The sequence below is a fragment of the Oncorhynchus gorbuscha genome, linkage group LG22 (genome assembly GCF_021184085.1).
Source record: "Oncorhynchus gorbuscha isolate QuinsamMale2020 ecotype Even-year linkage group LG22, OgorEven_v1.0, whole genome shotgun sequence".
Lineage (NCBI taxonomy): Eukaryota > Metazoa > Chordata > Actinopteri > Salmoniformes > Salmonidae > Oncorhynchus > Oncorhynchus gorbuscha.
Genome location: NC_060194.1, coordinates 39,460,659 through 39,482,651, shown reverse-complemented (window position 1 = coordinate 39,482,651; position 21,993 = coordinate 39,460,659). Strand labels below are relative to the sequence as shown.

At 44.8% G+C, this 21,993-nt stretch overlaps 1 protein-coding gene across 1 annotated transcript; it reads right to left on the bottom strand.

Moving 5' to 3' along the window:
* Window positions 1-2,833: 2,833 nt before the first annotated feature.
* map6d1 (MAP6 domain containing 1) lies at window positions 2,834-20,267 on the bottom strand. The gene is made up of 3 exons (XM_046322516.1): window positions 19,582-20,267; window positions 18,344-18,704; window positions 2,834-3,622 (listed from the first exon to the last, which is right to left on the bottom strand). The coding sequence occupies exons 1-3, from the start codon at window positions 20,106-20,108 to the stop codon at window positions 3,545-3,547; spliced, it is 966 nt and encodes a 321-aa protein (XP_046178472.1). The 5' UTR covers window positions 20,109-20,267; the 3' UTR covers window positions 2,834-3,544.
* Window positions 20,268-21,993: the final 1,726 nt, after the last annotated feature.

Here is a 21,993-nt window from a genome sequence, read left to right as displayed (position 1 = left end):
TAAGAACCTGATGGAGTAAGGAATCTGATGGAGTAAGGAACCTGATGGAGTAAGGAATCTGATGGAGTAAACCACCTGATGGAGTAAACAACTTGATGTAGATAAGAACCCGATGGAGTAAATAATCTGATGGAGTAAAGAACCTGATGTAGATTCGAACACGATGGAGTAAAGAACCGGATGGAGTAAATAACCTGATGGAGTAAAGACCCGGGTGGAGTAAATAACCTGATGGAGCAAGGAATCTGGTGTAGATTAGAACATGATGGAGTAAAGAACCTGATGTAGAGTATAACATGATGGAGTAAAGAACATGATTTATTTAAGAACCTGATGGATTAAGAACCTGATGGAGTAAAGAACCTGATGTAGATAAGAATCTGATGGAGTAAATAACCTGATGGAGTAAAGAACATGATGGAGTAAACAACCCGATGGAGTAAACCAACTGAAGGTGTAAATACCCTGATGGAGATAATAACCTGATGGAGATAATAACCTGAAGGAGTAAAGAATATGTCGGAGTACAAAATCAGATTTATTTAAGAACCTGATGGATTAAGCAACATGATAGAGATAAGAACCTAATGGACTAAAGAACCTGATGGTGTTAAGAACCTGATGGAGTTAAGAACCTGATGGAGATAAGAACCCAAAGAAGATAAGAACCTGATGGAGATATGAACCCGAAGAAGATAAGAACCTGATGGAGTAAAGAACCTGATTTATTTAAGAACCTGGTGGATTAAACAACCTGATGGAGATAATAACTTGATGGAGTAAAGAACCTGCTTTATTTAAGAACCTGATGGGTTAAACAACCTGATGGAGATAAGAAACTGAAGGAGATAAGAACCCGATGGAGTAAAGAAACTGAAGGAGATAAGAACCTGATGGAGTAAAGAACCTGATGGAGATAAGAACCTGATGGCGTTAAGAACCTGATGGAGATAAGAACCTGATGGCGTAAAGAACCTGATGGAGTAAAGAACCTGATTTAATAAAGAACCTGATGGATTAAATAACCTGATGGAGATAATAACCTGATGGAGTAAAGAACCTGATGGAGATAAGAACCTGATGGCGTAAAGAACCTGATGGAGTAAAGAACCTGATTTAATAAAGAACCTGATGGATTAAATAACCTGATGGAGATAATAACCTGATGGAGTAAAGAACCTGATGGAGATAAGAACCTGATGGCGTTAAGAACCTGATGGAGTAAAGAACCTGATTTAATAAAGAACCTGATGGATTAAATAACCTGATGGAGATAATAACCTGATGGAGTAAAGAACCTGATGGCATTAAGAACCCGGTGGATTTAAGAACCCGATGGAGTAAACAACCTGAAGGTGTAAACAACCTGATGGAGTAAAGAACCTGATGGAGTAAAGAACCCGATAGAGTAAAGAACCTGATGGTGTTAATAACCTGATGGAGTAAAGAACCTGATGGAGTAAAGAACCCGATGGAGTAAAGAACCTGATGGTGTTAAGAACCTGATGGAGTAAAGAACCTGATGGAGTAAATAACCCGATGGAGTAAAGAACCCGATGGAGTAAATAACCTGATGGAGTAAAGAACCCGATGGAGTAAATAACCTGATGGAGTAAAGAACCTGGTGGAGTAAAGAACCTGATGGAGTAAAGAACCTGATGGTGTTAAGAACCTGATGGAGTAAAGAACCTGATGGAGTAAAGAACCTGATGGAGTTAAGAACCCGATGGAGTAAACAACCTGATGGAGTAAAGAACCTGATGGTGTTAAGAACCTGATGGAGTAAAGAACCTGATGGAGTAAAGAACCTGATGGAGTTAAGAACCCGATGGAGTAAACAACCTGATGGAGTAAAGAACCTGATGGTGTTAAGAACCCGATGGAGTAAAGAAACTGAAGGAGATAAGAACCCGATGGAGTAAAGAAACTGAAGGAGATAAGAACCTGATGGAGTAAAGAACCTGATGGAGATAAGAACCTGATGGCGTTAAGAACCTGATGGAGATAAGAACCTGATGGCGTAAAGAACCTGATGGAGTAAAGAACCTGATTTAATAAAGAACCTGATGGATTAAATAACCTGATGGAGATAATAACCTGATGGAGTAAAGAACCTGATGGAGATAAGAACCTGATGGCGTTAAGAACCTGATGGAGTAAAGAACCTGATTTAATAAAGAACCTGATGGATTAAATAACCTGATGGAGATAATAACCTGATGGAGTAAAGAACCTGATGGCATTAAGAACCCGGTGGATTTAAGAACCCGATGGAGTAAACAACCTGAAGGTGTAAACAACCTGATGGAGTAAAGAACCTGATGGAGTAAAGAACCCGATGGAGTAAAGAACCTGATGGTGTTAATAACCTGATGGAGTAAAGAACCTGATGGAGTAAAGAACCCGATGGAGTAAAGAACCTGATGGTGTTAAGAACCTGATGGAGTAAAGAACCTGATGGAGTAAATAACCCGATGGAGTAAAGAACCCGATGGAGTAAATAACCTGATGGAGTAAAGAACCCGATGGAGTAAATAACCTGATGGAGTAAAGAACCTGGTGGAGTAAAGAACCTGATGGAGTAAAGAACCTGATGGTGTTAAGAACCTGATGGAGTAAAGAACCTGATGGAGTAAAGAACCTGATGGAGTTAAGAACCCGATGGAGTAAACAACCTGATGGAGTAAAGAACCTGATGGTGTTAAGAACCCGATGGAGTAAACAACCTGATGGAGTAAAGAACCTGATGGAGTAAAGAACCTGATGGAGTAAACAACCTGATGGTGTTAAGAACCTGATATTCTTTTATTGTAATATACTGTACATCATTTAATATTTAACAGTTTTTTGTTTCTTAAACAGATTTACAAAATGAATGCAAACACAGGCACAATTACTTTCTCAAAATAGTTACCTAATTGAATAAAAATGTATGAATATATGTTTTTGTTTCTGTTCATAAAATACTTGCAGAGATCGAAGGAACACCTTACTTTCTGGACTAAGTGCAGTTTGAGCATACATTTCACAAAAAGTCATCTCCTTGTCATTTCAATAGATCCAACAGTATATACAGAAAAGCATCAAACACAAATCATTCCATCTCAACAGGTACACATACATATACATACAGTACACACAAACACACATTACAAAGCAGCCATGTTGTCTTGGAGTGTCTAATACTGTCTAATTCCATCTCAACAGGTACACACACATGTACATACAGTACACACAAACACACATTACAAAGCAGCCATGTTGTCTTGGAGTGTCTAATACTGCAAAAGAAGCTTGACTTCAAACTCGCGTGTTACATGCATATATACGATTTTCATAGCAATAGAACAGGATTGTAAAATTATTTTGTGACATCTGGTTTGTCATTCACTACACTGTTAAGCTGTACAGGGTTTTCCTTTCTGGTTACATTAAGCTGCACATTCCCTGCATAGATTTTGTTGTAGTGTGGAATGGACAGAGAACATTCCCCTCATTGGTTCTTTGGTCTCCCGGTAACCAGTAGAATAGTTTGGAAAGTCTGTCATATGTTGAAGATCCTAGATCTGCTTTGAAACACTGCAGAGGGGTTGGGAGAGAGCTTGGTCCTCACCAACTGCTCCTGCAATAACACAAACATGACATGGATTACTGAAAGATAACCACAGTCAATACAGGTCTTGTGCTGTTCAAATAGGAGATAACCTACAGTATATGAGAGGTGACTTGTTTGGTTGTGCTGTCGTAGTGCATCAGATCTGCTGTCACTGAACTAGTAGACATAATTCATCACTGAACTAGTAGACAGAATTCATCACTGCTGTCACTGAACTAGTAGACAGAATTAATCACTGAACTAGTAGACAGAATTAATCACTGAACTAGTAGACAGAATTCATCACTGAACTAGTAGACAGAATTCATCACTGAACTAGTAGACAGAATTCATCACTGAACTAGTAGACAGAATTCATCACTGCTGTCAGTGAACTAGTAGACAGAATTCATCACTGAACTAGTAGACAGAATTCACCACTGAACTAGTAGATAGAATTCACCACTGAACTAGTAGACAGAATTCACCACTGAACTAGTAGACAGAATTCACCAGTGAACTAGTAGACAGAATTAATCACTGAACTAGTAGACAGAATTCACCACTGAACTAGTAGACAGAATTAATCACTGAACTAGTAGACAGAATTCACCACTGAACTAGTAGACAGAATTAATCACTGAACTAGTAGACAGAATTCATCACTGCTGTCACTGAACTAGTAGACAGAATTAATCACTGTGTCACTGAACTAGTAGACAGAATTCATCACTGAACTAGTAGACAGAATTAATCACTGCTGTCACTGAACTAGTAGACAGAATTAATCACTGCTGTCACTGAACTAGTAGACAGAATTAATCACTGCTGTCACTGAACTAGTAGACAGAATTAATCACTGCTGTCACTGAACTAGTAGACAGAATTCATCACTGAACTAGTAGACAGAATTCATCACTGAACTAGTAGACAGAATTAATCACTGCTGTCACTGAACTAGTAGACAGAATTAATCACTGCTGTCACTGAACTAGTAGACATAATTAATCACTGCTGTCACTGAACTAGTAGACAGAATTAATCACTGCTGTCACTGAACTAGTAGACAGAATTCACCACTGAACTAGTAGACAGAATTAATCACTGAACTAGTAGACAGAATTCACCACTGAACTAGTAGACAGAATTCATCACTGCTGTCAGTGAACTAGTAGACAGAAATAACCACTGAACTAGTAGACAGAATTCACCACTGAACTAGTAGACAGAATTCACCACTGAACTAGTAGACAGAATTCATCACTGAACTAGTAGACAGAATTCACCAGTGGACTAGTAGACAGAATTCACCACTGCTGTCAGTGAACTAGTAGACAGAATTAAATCACTGAACTAGTAGACAGAATTCACCACTGAACTAGTAGATAGAATTCACCACTGAACTAGTAGACAGAATTCACCACTGAACTAGTAGACAGAATTCACCAGTGAACTAGTAGACAGAATTCACCAGTGAACTAGTAGACAGAATTCACCACTGAACTAGTAGACAGAATTCACCAGTGAACTAGTAGACAGAATTCACCACTGAACTAGTAGATAGAATTCACCACTGAACTAGTAGACAGAATTCACCACTGAACTAGTAGACAGAATTCACCAGTGAACTAGTAGACAGAATTCACCAGTGAACTAGTAGACAGAATTCACCACTGAACTAGTAGACAGAATTCATCACTGAACTAGTAGACAGAATTCATCACTGCAAAATGCTGCTGATGCCAGACATTCTGAAATAACATCCAGCCGGAACCTATTTGGCCTACATTAATGGAATTTCACTCGACCCTGAAAGGAAGTTTGCATGCTGCATCCATCAAATAACATCCCACTGGGAATGCACTGGTGTTTCCTCATCCTTCAATGAAATTACATTGAACTAAAGTGCAATAGACATTGAATTGACATCTGTGCCCAGTGGGATGTTCTAGATATGAATCTGCCTTTTCCAATGCAGTTGACTCATAGTGATACAATGGAAGGTGTACTTGGCAGAGTTTGTATTGAGATCAAAGCATACTTTTCTGAGTTGTAGGTCTGTAGTCTCAGCAACAGTCTCTTGGGCCAATAAAGAAAATGTAATGTATTGTAATTGTATGTATGTAATGTAATGTATGTAATGTATGTAATTTTATGGATGAGAGGCTGTGTCTGGTCTGTACATGAAATCTATCAAACTGTGGCTTCAAAAATATATATTTTTGTGTGCGTGCTTCAGAGTCTGTTTGCCTGTGTGTTTATATGTCTCTGTGGGAGTGTCCACCCCCTCCCTCCCTTCTCCAACACACATTGTATTCGACTCGGTACAGCAGCCATGTCTGCCTCTCCTAAATTACATTCACACTGAAAAGTCTGCAACCCACTGCATCGCATCACACTTTAACAAAATGGCAAATAATCCATTATTTCTCTCTCTCTTGCTCTCTTTTTATCCCTCCCTCCCTCCCTCCCTCCCTCCCTCCCTCCCTCCCTCCCTCCCTCCCTCCCTCCCTCCCTCCCTCCCTCCCTCCCTCCCTCCCTCCCTTGATAGAACCCTGAGGGTTCGGCTCAGGACCGTGCCTGTAGTCAGACGCATTGTGAGAAAAGGGAGAAGTTCACATTTAACGGAACAGTGAGAGGGAAGGAGGCATGAGAGAGCCAATAAACAGAGGGAATCGAGAGAGGGAGGGTGAAAGGAGAGTGGTTGAGAGAGCAAAGGGGTGCAAAGGAGTGTGATTAGCATAATGCTTTGTTTTATCCTCTTGTTATGCACTTTAACCCATTGTAAACCACATCCCCATTCCTGCCCTGTACATCTGGTTTTATACAAAAACTCTCTTTTTATATCACATTGAAAAGCTGAAGCCATGTCCTCCAGTGGTGCTGAAAAACATTTCTGGAAGGTTCTTAAAATGTCTGTTTGGAGAAAACACTGTCAGTAGACGCATTAATGGAACTACAGAATGGTATGCCTAAATGTTTACCAGAGAGGGAGGACTCTGAAAGCTTGCATGTGTTTCAGAACTAAATGGCTTGTAGACTGCTAGGCATCTTTTCTTAGCTGTATGGGTATTGCTCATTTAAAATAAGGTGAATGCACCAATTTGTAAGTCGCTCTGGATAAGAGCGTCTGCTAAATGACTTAAATGTAAATGTAATACAGTACCGGTCAAAAGTTTGGACACACCTACTCATTCAAGGGTTTGGACACACCTACTCATTCAAAGGTTTGGACACACCTACTCATTCAAGGGTTTGGACACACCTACTCATTCAAGGGTTTGGACACACCTACTCATTCAAGGGTTTGGACACACCTACTCATTCAAGGGTTTGGACACACCTACTCATTCAAGGGTTTGGACACACCTACTCATTCAAGGGTTTGGACACACCTACTCATTCAAGGGTTTGGACACACCTACTCATTCAAGGGTTTGGACACACCTCATTCAAGGGTTTTTCTCTACTTGTACTAATTTCAACATTGTATAATATTAGTGAAGTCATCAAAACTATGAAATAACACATGGAATCATGTAGTAAACAAAAACGTGTTAAACAAATATTTTAGATTCTTCAAAGTAGCCACCTTTTGCCTTGATGGCAGCTTTGCATACTCTTGGTATTCTCTCAACCAGCTTCATGAGGTAGTCACCTGGAATGCATTTCAATTAACCGGTATGCCTTCTTAAAAAAATGGTTTCCCTTCTTAATGTGTTTGAACCAATCAGTTGTGTTGTGACAAGGTAGAGGTAGTATACAGAAGATAGCCCTATTTGGTAAAAGACCAAGTCCATATTATGGCAACAACAGCTCAAATAAGCAAAGAGAAACGACAGTCTATCATTACTTTAAGACATTAAGACATGAAGGTCAGTCAATGCAGAACATTTCAAGAACTTTTAAAGTTTCTTCAAGTGCATTCGCACAAACCACCAAGCGCTATGATGACACTGGCTCTCATGAGGACCGCCACAGAGTTACCTCAGCTGCAGAGGATAAGTTCATTAGAGTTACCTCAGCTGCAGAGGATAAGTTCATTAGAGTTACCTCAGCTGCAGAGGATAAGTTCATTAGAGTTACCTCAGCTGCAGAGGATAAGTTCATTAGAGTTACCTCAGCTGCAGAGGATAAGTTCATTAGAGTTACCAGCCTCAGATTGCAGCCCAAATAAATTCTTCACAGAGTTCAAGTAACAGACACATCTCAACATCAACTGTTCAGAGAAGACTGCGTGAATCAATTTGAGATTTTTGGTTTCAACCGCCGTGTCTTTGTGAAACGCCGAGTAGGTGAACAGATGATCTCCGCATGTGTGGTTCCCACCATGAAGCATGGAAGAGGAGGTGTGATGGTGCTTTCCTGGTGACTCTATCAGTAATTTAATTAGAATTCAAGGCACACTTAACCAGCATGGCTACCACAGCATTCTACAGCAATACGCCATCCCATCTGATTTGTGCTTAGTGGGACTATCAGTTGTTTTTCAACAGGACAATGACCCGACACACCTCCAAGCAGTGTAAGGGCTATTTGTCCAAGAAGTAGAGTGATGTAGTGCCGCATCAGATGACCTGGCTTCCACAATCACCCCACCTCATCGCAATTGAGATGGTTTGGGATGAGTTGGACCGCTGAGCGAAGGAAAAGCACCAAACAAGTGCGCAGCATATGTGGGAACTCCTTCAAGACCATTGGAAAAATCATTCCTCGTGAAGCTGAGAATGTCAAGAAGAATCTCAAATATAAAATATATTTTGATTTGTTTAACACTTGTTTGGTTACTACATGATTCCATATGTGTTATTTCATAGTTTGTCTTCACTATTATTCTACAATGTAGAAAATAGTAAAAATAAAGAAAAACCCTTCAATGAGTAGGTGTTATATATACTACAGTTCAAAAGTTTGGGGTCACTTAGAAATGTCCTAGTTTTCCAGGAAAACATACATTCATTTTTTAAATTTAACTAGGCAAGTCAGTTAAGAACAAATTCGTATTTACAATGATGGCCAACCAGGGAACAGTGGGTTAACTGCCTTGTTCAGGGGCAGAACAACAGATTTTTACCTTGTCAGCTCGGGATTCGATACAGCAACCTTTCGGTTACTGGTCCAATGCTCTTAACACTAGCCTACCTGCCGCCCCCATGAGTTGCAAAATTAATAGGAAATATAGTCAAGATGTTGACAAGGTTAAAAATAATGATTTTTTATTTAAATAACAATTGTGTCCTTAAAACTTTGCTTTCATCAAAGAATCCTCCATTTGCAGCAATTACATCCTTGCAGACCTTTGACATTCTTGTTGTAAATTGGTTGAGGTTATCTGAAGAGATTTCAACCCCATGCTTCCTGAAGCACCTCCCACAAGTTGGATTGGCTTGATGGGCACTTCTTACGTACCATACGGTCAAGCTGCTCCCACAACAACTCAATAGGGTTGAGATCCGGTGACTGTGCTGGCCACTCCATTATAGACAGAATACTAGCTGACTGCTTCTTCCCTAAATAGTTATTGCATAGTTTGGAGCTGTGCTTTGGGTCATTGTCCTGTTGTAGGAGGAAATTGGCTCCAATTAGGCACCGTCCACAGGGTATGGCATGGAGCTGCAAAATGGAGTGACAGCCTTTGTTCTTCAAGATCCCTTTTACACTGTACAAATCTCCCACTTTACTACCACCAAAGAACCCCCAGACCATCACATTGCCTCCCCCAGACCATCACATTGCCTCCACCAGACCATCACATTGCCTCCACCAGGCTTGACAGATGGTTCACTCCTCCAGCATCTTTTCATTTTAAATCTTTTAATTAATGATCCGAACAACTCAAACTTAGATTCGTCTGTCCATAACACTTTTTTTCCAATCTTCCTCTGTCCAGTGTCTGTGTTCTTTTGCCCATCTTAATATTTTATTTTTATTGGCCAGTCTGAGATGTGGATTTTTCTTTGCAACTCTGCCTAGAAGGCCAGCATCCTGGAGTCGCCTCTTCACTGTTGACGTTGAGACGGGTGTTTTGCGGGTACTATTTAATGAAGCTGCCAGTTGAGGACTTGTGACAAGTCTGTTTCTCAAACAAGACAATCTAAAGTACTTGTCCTCTTGCTCAGTTGTGCACCGGAGCCACCCACTCCTCTTTCTATTCTGGTTAGGGCCAGTTTACACTGTTCTGTGAAGGGAGTAGTACACAGCGTTGTACGAGATCTTCGGTTTCTTGGCAATTTCTCGTATGGAATAGCCTTTATTTCTCAGAACAAGAATAGACTGACGAGTTTCAGAAGAAAGTTCTTTGTTTCTGGCCATTTTGAGCCTGTAATCAAATCCACAAATAATGATGCTCCAGATACACAACTTGTTATGCAGGTGAATGAGGACCCAAAAGCGACTTGGCGAAAACAGAGTTTTTAATCCAGTAAAGATACTTTACAAAACAAAAGGCATAATACTACTCGTAAAGACGAGAACAGACTGGAGACTTGATCAAGAACTGCAGGTTGCCTCGGGAAGGCACTTGAACCTAGCAGACTCAGACACCTGCTCACCACGCAGCATCTGAGGGAAACACGACACGACAGGGCAATACATAGACACAGCACGGTGAATTATAAACAAGGATCCGACAGGGCAGGAACGGAAAACAAGGAGAGAAATAGGGACTCTAATCAGGGAAAAGGATCGGGAACAGGTGTGGGAAGACTAAATGATTGATTAGGGGAATAGGAACAGCTGGGAGCAGGAACGGAACGATAGAGAGAAGAGAGAGCGAGAGAGTGAGAGAGGGAGGGGAGAGAGAGGGATAGAAAGAGGGAAAGAACCTAATAAGACCAGCAGAGGGAAACGAATAGAAGGGGAAGCACAGGGACAAGACATGATAATCAATGACAAAACATGACAGTACCCCCCCACTCACCGAGCGCCTCCTGGCGCACTCGAGGAGGAACCCTGGCGGCAACGGAGGAAATCATCAATAAGCGAACGGTCCAGCACGTCCCGAGACGGAACCCAACTCCTCTCCTCAGGACCGTAACCCTCCCAATCCACTAAGTATTGGTGACCCCGTCCCCGAGAACGCATGTCCATGATCTTACGTACCTTGTAAATAGGTGCGCTCTCGACAAGGACGGGAGGGGGGGAGGGAAGACGAACGGGGGTGCGAAGAAAGGGCTTGACACAGGAGACATGGAAGACAGGATGGACGCGACGAAGATGTCGCGGAAGAAGCAGTCGCACAGCGACAGGATTGACGACCTGGGAGACACGGAACGGACCAATGAGTCAACTTACGAGAAGCTGTCGTAAGAGGAAGGTTGCGAGTGGAAAGCCACACTCTCTGGCCGCAACAATACCTTGGACTCTTAATCCTGCGTTTATTGGCGGCTCTCACAGTCTGTGCCCTGTAACGGCAAAGTGCAGACCTCACCCTCCTCCAGGTGCGCTCACAACGTTGGACAAACGCTTGAGCGGAGGGAACGCTGGACTCGGCAAGCTGGGATGAGAACAGAGGAGGCTGGTAACCCAGACTACTCTGAAACGGAGATAACCCGGTAGCAGACGAAGGAAGCGAGTTGTGAGCGTATTCTGCCCAGGGGAGCTGTTCTGCCCAAGACGCAGGGTTTCTGAAAGAAAGGCTGCGTAGTATGCGACCAATCGTCTGATTGGCCCTCTCTGCTTGACCGTTAGACTGGGGATGAAACCCGGAAGAGAGACTGACGGACGCACCAATCAAACGACAGAACTCCCTCCAAAACTGTGACGTGAATTGCGGGCCTCTGTCTGAAACGGCGTCTAACGGGAGGCCATGAATTCTGAACACATTCTCGATGATGATTTGTGCCGTCTCCTTAGCGGAAGGAAGTTTAGCGAGGGGAATGAAATGTGCCGCCTTAGAGAACCTATCGACAACCGTAAGAATCACAGTCTTCCCCGCAGACAAAGGCAGACCGGTAATGAAGTCTAGGGCGATGTGAGACCATGGTCGAGAAGGAATGGGGAGCGGTCTGAGACGACCGGCAGGAGGAGAGTTACCCGACTTAGTCTGCGCGCAGTCCGAACAAGCAGCCACGAAACGGCGCGTGTCACGCTCCTGAGTCGGCCACCAAAAGCGCTGGCGAATAGACGCAAGAGTGCCTCGAACACCGGGATGACCAGCTAACTTGGCAGAGTGAGCCCACTGAAGAACAGCCAGACGAGTGGAAACAGGAACGAAAAGGAGGTTACTAGGACAAGCGCGCGGCGACGCAGTGTGCGTGAGTGCTTGCTTAACCTGTCTTTCAATTCCCCAGACTGTTAACCCGACAACACGCCCATAAGGAAGAATCCCCTCGGGATCAGTAGAAGCCACAGAAGAACTAAACAGACGGGATAAGGCATCAGGCTTGGTGTTTTTGCTACCCGGACGGTAAGAAATCACAAACTCGAAACGAGCGAAAAACAACGCCCAACGAGCTTGACGGGCATTAAGTCGTTTGGCAGAACGGATGTACTCAAGGTTCTTATGGTCTGTCCAAACGACAAAAGGAACGGTCGCCCCCTCCAACCACTGTCGCCATTCGCCTAGGGCTAAGCGGATGGCGAGCAGTTCACGGTTACCCACATCATAGTTGCGCTCAGATGGCGACAGGCGATGAGAAAAATAAGCGCAAGGATGAACCTTATCGTCAGACTGGAAGCGCTGGGATAGAATGGCTCCCACGCCTACCTCTGAAGCGTCAACCTCGACAATGAATTGTCTAGTGACGTCAGGAGTAACGAGGATAGGAGCGGACGTAAAACGTTCTTTTAGAAGATCAAAAGCTCCCTGGGCGGAACCGGACCACTTAAAACACGTCTTGACAGAAGTAAGAGCTGTGAGAGGGGCAGCAACTTGACCGAAATTACGAATGAAACGCCGATAGAAATTAGCGAAACCTAAAAAGCGCTGCAACTCGACAAGTGACCTTGGAACGGGCCAATCACTGACAGCTTGGACCTTAGCGGAATCCATCTGAATGCCTTCAGCGGAAATAACGGAACCGAGAAAAGTAACGGAGGAGACATGAAAAGAGCACTTCTCAGCCTTTACGTAGAGACAATTCTCTAAAGGCGCTGTAGAACACGTCGAACGTGCTGAACATGAATCTCGAGTGACGGTGAAAAAATCAGGATATCGTCAAGATAGACAAAAACAAAGATGTTCAGCATGTCTCTCAGAACATCATTAACTAATGCCTGAAAAACAGCTGGCGCATTGGCGAGACCAAACGGCAGAACCCGGTACTCAAAATGCCCTAACGGAGTGTTAAACGCCGTTTTCCACTCGTCCCCCTCTCTGATGCGCACGAGATGGTAAGCGTTACGAAGGTCCAACTTAGTAAAGCACCTGGCTCCCTGCAGAATCTCGAAGGCTGATGACATAAGGGGAAGCGGATAACGATTCTTAACCGTTATGTCATTCAGCCCTCGATAATCCACGCAGGGGCGCAGAGTACCGTCCTTCTTCTTAACAAAAAGAACCCCGCCCCGGCCGGAGAGGAAGAAGGCACTATGGTACCGGCGTCAAGAGACACAGATAAATAATCCTTGAGAGCCTTACGTTCGGGAGCCGACAGAGAGTATAGTCTACCCCGAGGAGGAGTGGTCCCCGGAAGGAGATCAATACTACAATCATACGACCGGTGAGGAGGAAGGGAGTTGGCTCGGGACCGACTGAAGACCGTGCGCAGATCATGATATTCCTCCGGCACTCCTGTCAAATCGCCAGGTTCCTCCTGAGAAGTGGGGACAGAAGAAATGGGAGGGATGGCAGACATTAAACACTTCACATGACAAGAAACGTTCCAGGATAGGATAGAATTACTAGACCAATTAATAGAAGGATTATGACATACTAGCCAGGGATGACCCAAAACAACAGGTGTAAAAGGTGAACGAAAAATCAAAAAGAAAGTCTCACTGTGGTTACCAGATACTGTGAGAGTTAAAGGTAGTGTCTCAAATCTGATACTGGGAAGATGACTACCATCTAAGGCAAACATGGGCGTAGGCTTGTCTAACTGTCTGAAAGGAATGTCATGTTTCCGAGCCCATGCTTCGTCCATGAAACAACCCTCAGCCCCAGAGTCAATCAAGGCACTGCATGTAGCACCCGAACCGGTCCAGCGTAGATGGACCGACATAGTAGTACAGGATCTAGATGAAGAGACCTGAGTAGTAGCGCTCACCAGTAGCCCTCCGCTTACTGATGAGCTCTGGCCTTTTACTGGACATGAATTGACAAAATGTCCATCAAATCCGCAATAGAGGCACAGGCGGTTGGTGATCCTCCGTTCCCTCTCCTTGGTCGAGATGCGAATACCTCCCAGCTGCATGGGCTCAGTCTCTGAGCCAGAGGAGGGAGATGGTTGCGATGCGGAGCAGGGAAACACCGTTGACGCGAGCTCTCTCGCTAGAGTATGTGTTGGGTTGGAGAGAGAACACAATATCACACTGGGTGAGAAAGGAGCGGCACTCCGTGGGCTGCCCGGAGTAGCAAGGTGGGTTATTAACCCTAGGTTCCGGAGGCTCGGCAGGCCAGGAAGTGACAGGTGGCACGAGACGAAGACTCTGGAACTGTCCAGAGAGGTCGGAAACCTGAGCGGCCAGGTTCTCCACGGCATGGCGAGCAGCAGACAATTCCTGCTCGTGTCTGCCGAGCATGGCTCCTTGGATCTCGACGGCAGTGTTACGAGCATCTGTAGTCGCTGGGTCCATTCCTTGGTCGGATCCTTCTGTTATGCAGGTGAATGAGGACCCAAAAGCGACTTGGCGAAAACAGAGTTTTTAATCCAGTAAAGATACTTTACAAAACAAAAGGCATAATACTACTCGTAAAGACGAGAACAGACTGGAGACTTGATCAAGAACTGCAGGTTGCCTCGGGAAGGCACTTGAACCTAGCAGACTCAGACACCTGCTCACCACGCAGCATCTGAGGGAAACACGACACGACAGGGCAATACATAGACACAGCACGGTGAATTATAAACAAGGATCCGACAGGGCAGGAACGGAAAACAAGGAGAGAAATAGGGACTCTAATCAGGGAAAAGGATCGGGAACAGGTGTGGGAAGACTAAATGATTGATTAGGGGAATAGGAACAGCTGGGAGCAGGAACGGAACGATAGAGAGAAGAGAGAGCGAGAGAGTGAGAGAGGGAGGGGGAGAGAGAGGGATAGAAAGAGGGAAAGAACCTAATAAGACCAGCAGAGGGAAACGAATAGAAGGGGAAGCACAGGGACAAGACATGATAATCAATGACAAAACATGACACAACTAGTCTAAAGAAGGCCAGTTTTATTGCTTCTTTAATCAGAACAACAGTTTTCAGCTGTACTAACATAATTGCAAAAGGGTTTTCTAATGATCTATTAGCTTTTTAAAATGATAAACTTGGATTAGCTAACACAACGTGCCATTGGAACACAGGAGTGATGGTTGCTTATAATGAATGGGCCTCTACGCCTATGTAGATATTCCATTAACAAAAATCAGCCGTTTCCAGCTACAATAGTTATTTACAACATTAACAATGTCTACTCTGTATTTCTGATCAATTTGATGTTATTTCAACGGACAAAAAATATGCTTTTCTTTCAAAAACAAGGACCCCAAACGTTTGAACGTAGTGTATATCTCCCTCTCCCTCTATTCAAAAGCATAACAGGGACTTCAGTATTAATATCCGTGATGGATGGGTGAATGCTATGAAAACGGATCAAGTGGATGTGTGGGGGCTTGGTCAGAGAGCTCAGTGGTGGGGGGGTCAAAAATGACTTGGCAGTGTGTGGAGGCTTGGACTGTATTGTTTAATATCGATCCCCTGGGTTTTGCTTTGTGTTGGCAGATTGCTCAGAGAAGGATAAAAACAATAGAGCACTAGGTTGTTGTCAGTAGGTAGAGCTGGCGGTACACTGAGGCTTGGTTGATGGGTGAGGGCTTGGTTGATGAGGCTTGGTTGATGTGTGAGGGCTTGGTTGATGAGGCTTGGTTGATGGGGCTTGGTTGATGGGGCTTGGTTGATGAGTAAGGGCTTGGTTGATGGGTGAGGGCTTGGTTGATGAGGCTTGGTTGATGGGGCTTGGTTGATGAGTAAGGGCTTGGTTGATGGGTGAGGGCTTGGTTGATGGGTGAGGGCTTGGTTGATGGGTGAAGGCTTGGTTGATGGGTGAAGGCTTGGTTGATGGGTGAAGGCTTGGTTGATGGGTGAGGGCTTGGTTGATGGGTGAGGGCTTGGTTGATTGGGCTTGGTTGATGGGTGAGGGTTTGGTTGATGGGTGAGGGCTTGGTTGATGAGTAAGGGCTTGGTTGATGGGTGAGGGCTTGGTTGATGGGTGAGGGCTTGGTTGATGGGGCTTGGTTGATGGGTGAGGGCTTGGTTGATGGGTGAGGGCTTGGTTGATGGGTGAGGGGCTGTACAGAGAGAGGGTTCAATATGATGACCATAGCGGATAGCCTGTAGTTTGTATCTAATGTCTACTTTTCAGGAGTTAAATCCTTTGCACCCAATTTGTTTTGGAAACAGATCTTACATATCAGACATCTGTAGAGTTGTACATTTCCCTGCATGCACCCTGACCACACACATACACACATCTCACACTGAACACACGCATTCACGCTGAACACACACATACACCCATCTCATGCTGAACCCACACATCTCACACTGATTTCTGGGCCATGGTAATTAATAGACTATGACCTACAGATGACATGTCTCATATTATTAAACCCTGTGGCCTGTCAAACACTGCCGTACTGGCATTCTACAACATTTGGCTTAGACCGGCTATGCACTGGCCTTCTATATCTGATTTGGAGGCTAAAACATGTTCTCCCATGTGACTAGACAAAAAGTTGAATACGTTTAATCGTGGCTTTTTGGGGAAGCTATAGTGGAGCATGTTTTTGCTTTTAGAAAATGTTATCTTCCCAAAGAACATCCAAAGAAAGTTTGAACTGACCGGAAAGAATCTTCTTCCCTCTTATTTTCTTTCTCTCTGCTCCTGAAAAGAGATGTACCAGCACACCTACAGCACTAACACTCAGGTACGCTGGAATATTTATAAAACAAGGTTCAAAAACAGACTTTCCTCCACAGTGCTTGCTTTCAAAGTTTCACTTTTTTATGTGTTTCAACTTACTATTAAATTTAAAACTGAAAAATTCCTAGCAAGCAGTGTCTTCTTTCTTTAATCTATGCCAATCTCTCTGGCATAGATGACAGTGAGTGAAAGCAGAAAGCCGAGTCTGCTCAGCCCGTTCTCTCCCACTCACCGCTGGCAGATGGCACAGAGAAGCGGGGTAGGTGGGATGGTATTAAACCCCAGGAGATTCGCTAAAGAGTTCCACTCCCTGTCACACAACGTCTGCCTTGAACTACCCCAGGGAGAGAACAGGGGGCGGGCTGGGATCAAAACAGGAAAGATATACAGTACTTCTCTCTCTCTCTCACCCCTCCTCTCTCACCTCACGTCTCTCTCTCACCTCGCCTCTCTCACTTCGCCTCTCTCTCTCTCATCTCGCCTCTCTCTCTCTCACCTCGCCTCTCTCACTTCGCCTCTCTCTCTCTCATCTCGCCTCTCTCTCTCTCACCTCCCCTCTCTCTCTCTCACCTCGCCTCCCTCTCTCTCTCACCTCGCCCCTCCTCTCTCTCACCTCGCCTCCCTCTCTCTCTCACCTCGCCCCTCCTCTCTCTTTCTCTCCCTCTCTCTCTCTCACCCCTCCTCTCTCTCTCTCTCTCTCTCTCTCTCTCTCTCTCTCTCTCTCTCTCTCTCTCTCTCTCTCTCTCTCTCTCTCTCTCACACCTCCTCTCTCTTTCACCCCTCCTCTCTCTCACCCCTCCTCTCTCTCTTACCTCGCCTCTCTCTCTCACCCCTCCTCTCTCTCTCACATCACCTCTCTCTCACCCCTCCTCTCTCTCTCACCTCGCCTCTCTCTATCACCTCGCCTCTCTCTCTCTCTCCACCTGAACCCACTCTGACACAAAACCTCTGTGATTTGAGTCTCCAAATCCTAATTGTCCAAATATTATTGACTATCTTTTCTCTGTATGTAATGCCTGCTTCTCTCTAACCAGGTCAATGTCATAGGCCTGGCAGTTTGTGTTATAATCTGAAACAGCTGGGACACATTGAGCAGCTTTAGGACAGAACAGGATCACAGTATCACCTCTTAGAGATGCCTCAGTGTAACGGATGTGAAACGGCTAGCTTAGTTAGCGGTGCGCGCTAAATAGCGTTTCAATCGGTTACGTCACTTGCTCTGAGACCTTGAAGTAGTAGTTCCCCTTGCTCTGCAAGGGCCGCGGCTTTTGTGGATCGATGGGTAACGATGCTTCGAGGGTGACTGTTGTCGATGTGTGCAGAGGGTGCGCCCGGGTATGGGCGAGGGGATGGACGTAAAATTATTCTGTTACATCAGCACCACGGGGAACACCTGAGACCAGGCTGGAACAATGGCTATGTCCCTAATCATACCCTTACCCTATGTTCCCCACACAGTGTCTTTGTGTCACTACAGGGTCTATTCTGTCTTTCACCTTTGAAATAGTACTACCTAAAGCACAGGGCATCATCACAGATGTGTACAATGACTTCTATTAGAACGAGATGCTGCCACTAAGACTTTGCTCATCTCAAGGATTCAGACCATTTTGAATAACATTGGAAAAAGATGGATTTATGCCCTGAACACTGTGAAACTCTGTCCTCTGTCTCACCTCTCCCATGGTTCCTATACTGAGGTTGGGTCTCTCTGGCAGGCTGCTCTGCTGGAGGCTGGTGCTGATGTTAGGGGTGGTTGTGGTGGAGGAAAGCTGGAGTAGGGTTACAGGGGCCTTGGGGACAGTGGAGATGGAGGTGGTGGTTGGCAGCCCAGCGGTGGAGGTGCTGGTATTATGGTCCCTCTGGTGAAGCTCTGTGTGTCTGAAAGCCTCCCCGGCTCCACTGTAGGCGGCCTGGTAGCTGGTCTCATTGGGGAGGTGGGAGACCCCCGACCGGGGGCTGGCGTACGGGGCAGGGGGGTGTTGTTTCCTAGTGGTCTTGGCCGGTCTTGCCCCCGTCCAAGGCCGGTACTCCTGTCTACAAGGAGGAGAGGGAAGTGTAAGGGAGCGTTCCCATGGTCTAAAAATAATTCTTATTTTTACAAACACTGCAAAAGTTTTGTCCATTGGCTTTATGCTCTCTATACTGTCTCCTATTTTACATAGAACATTGTGCCAATTCCGTATTGTTGTGTGAATCAGACTAACCAAAGCATAAACAAGCTAATCAGGCTCATCATCGATTAAGGGTAATGATGTCCATTGGGATTCGAGCAGAGCAATACAGGGGCCTGGGTGGGTTCTGGTAATGACGCATGAGATTTCAGCTCAGTGCTTCTGGGAAATGAGAATGGGGCAGGGCATGCTGTCATCATAAAGAAACACCATTGGATGTTGAGGATTATCAAACTGCAGAAACGCTTTCATTTGGTCTCTAATCATGCACTCTAATCAAGGGGATATCAAATGTGTGGGAGTTTATTAATAATTGGAAGCGTTTTGCTGTGTTTCTATTTTAGTAGCTGCCTACTGTTCAGATTAAAACTATTGGTTATTTCTGTAGCATGACACTTAATGCATCTCATGTATTTCGCATGAATGCACACACACACACACACGCACGCACACGCACACACTGAACTGCTGAACTGCAAGACCTAGCCTGGTGGCAATTTCCGTTCAAAAGGTATTGCATAATTATACACACTGCAGATTACATTTGTGCCAATAGCCCACTGTACACGAATAGCAATTATTTAACGAATTTCAGAAAACAATAATTTGAAGCATACTAATGAAATCGTTAGGTTAGAGCGCAGTTATCGATGGTTTATGAGAGAGTGGACAGCTCCAGGTGCTGAAATGAAAGAAACAGAATGGGTCTGAATGGACAGCGTCAGAGTGAAGGATCCTACCTGTAAGAGCTTTGAGCTGTTCCGGTCCCCTGCTCCCCCCACCTCATGCCCAGCTCCTCTCTCTCCCCCGTCTCCCCTTTCGTCTGGCTCGCATTGGGGTAACTGTTTACTGGGCTATCCGAACCAACGGTTCCCCCTTTTCCACAATTGCTAATCCAGGGGAAATTCTCCTTCTTCGGAATAGGCCAGGGTTTGTAATCCTGCTTGTACTGGGTGACACTCGAGAACGGCACCCCGGGTCGGTGGTAGTCCTCCCGGGGTTTGAAGTTTGCTTCCCTCCGGCCTCTCAATGATCTCTGGGTGCCCGGGGCATCTCCCGGTGTTTGGGGGGATCCGCGGTGGTCCGGACTAGAATAGTTGTGCGTCAGAACCCGGTCCGTCGGTACCTGCCTGGTGACGGATCGCACCTCTTGGTCGGCGATGTCTGAGTAATTCTGGATGGTCAGTGGCAATGAAAGATCGGATTTATCAAACTGGTTCCAAAACCGAGCCAGACAGCACACTCTGCTTATGCACGGCCAAGCCATGGCGATTTGGTTCAAGTAAAAAAGTAATAGACTAATCAAAGAAAATGAGAAAAATGTAAATAAGGAACAAACACAACAAATCCAATGTTAGCTACATTCAGAAGTGCCGCCTTGTGTGTGTCCGTTCCTGGAAACCTGCGCGAGCGTGCTGTCCTCCATGCCACCACTCTGGAATGCCAGGATGGAACAGAGCAGCAAGTGCGCTGTCGACAAGCTGTCATCATAGACTAGACGTAACATAGTAAACGTAAATCCAAGACACAAAAATTAGTATTATGTTATGTTTGGTATCGTTACATTAGACAGCTAGCAGCCGTTACATATTCTCGGTGTAACAGTTGGGATAATGGGATCATTCGGAATACAACGCATTTCTCATCCTTAGATTGACATACATTTTCTAAGCCATATCCCACACCAACTCCAAGGTGTCTTAATCAACACAGGAAGCCTGCCTACCTAGAAAAGCTTAAGAGAAAAACTGTGCTATTGCTATCCAGGTTAAGTGTTTTCATTACAGGCCCAGCAGGAATCTGTATTCTCTCTCATTCCAAACCTGTAGTCTACATAAGGGCTCCATCATGCACGGCACAACCCATTATTACTAATCAAACTCATGTAGGCTGTGGCTTTCTGAACATACACCTCACACTGCCATTAGGCTGCTTTCTGAACATACACCTCACACTGACATTAGGCTGCTTTCTGAACATACACCTGACACTGACATTAGGCTGCTTTCTGAACATACACCTGACACTGACATTAGGCTGCTTTCTGAACATACACCTGACACTGACATTAGGCTGCTTTCTGAACATACACCTGACATTAGGCTGCTTTCTGAACATACACCTGACACTGACATTAGGCTGCTTTCTGAACATACACCTGACACTGACATTAGGCTGCTTTCTGAACATACACCTGACATTAGGCTGCTTTCTGAACATACACCTGACACTGACATTAGGCTGCTTTCTGAACATACACCTCACACTGACATTAGGCTGCTTTCTGAACATACACCTGACACTGACATTAGGCTGCTTTCTGAACATACACCTGACACTGACATTAGGCTGCTTTCTGAACATACACCTGACATTAGGCTGCTTTCTGAACATACACCTGACACTGACATTAGGCTGCTTTCTGAACATACACCTCACACTGACATTAGGCTGCTTTCTGAACATACACCTGACACTGACATTAGGCTGCTTTCTGAACATACACCTGACATTAGGCTGCTTTCTGAACATACACCTGACACTGACATTAGGCTGCTTTCTGAACATACACCTCACACTGACATTAGGCTGCTTTCTGAACATACACCTGACATTAGGCTGCTTTCTGAACATACACCTGACACTGACATTATGCTGCTTTCTGAACATACACCTCGCACTGACATTAGGCTGCTTTCTGAACATACACCTCACACTGACATTAGGCTGCTTTCTGAACATACACTTGACACTGACATTAGGCTGCTTTCTGAACATACACCTGACACTGACATTAGGCTGCTTTCTGAACATACACCTCACACTGACATTAGGCTGCTTTCTGAACATACACCTCACACTGACATTAAGCTGCTTTCTGAACATACACCTCACACTGACATTAGGCTGCTTTCTGAACATACACCTGACATTAGGCTGCTTTCTGAACATACACCTCACACTGACATTAAGCTGCTTTCTGAACATACACCTCACACTGACATTAGGCTGCTTTCTGAACATACACCTCACACTGACATTAGGCTGCTTTCTGAACATACACCTGACACTGACATTAGGCTGCTTTCTGAACATACACCTGACATTAGGCTGCTTTCTGAACATACACCTGACACTGACATTAGGCTGCT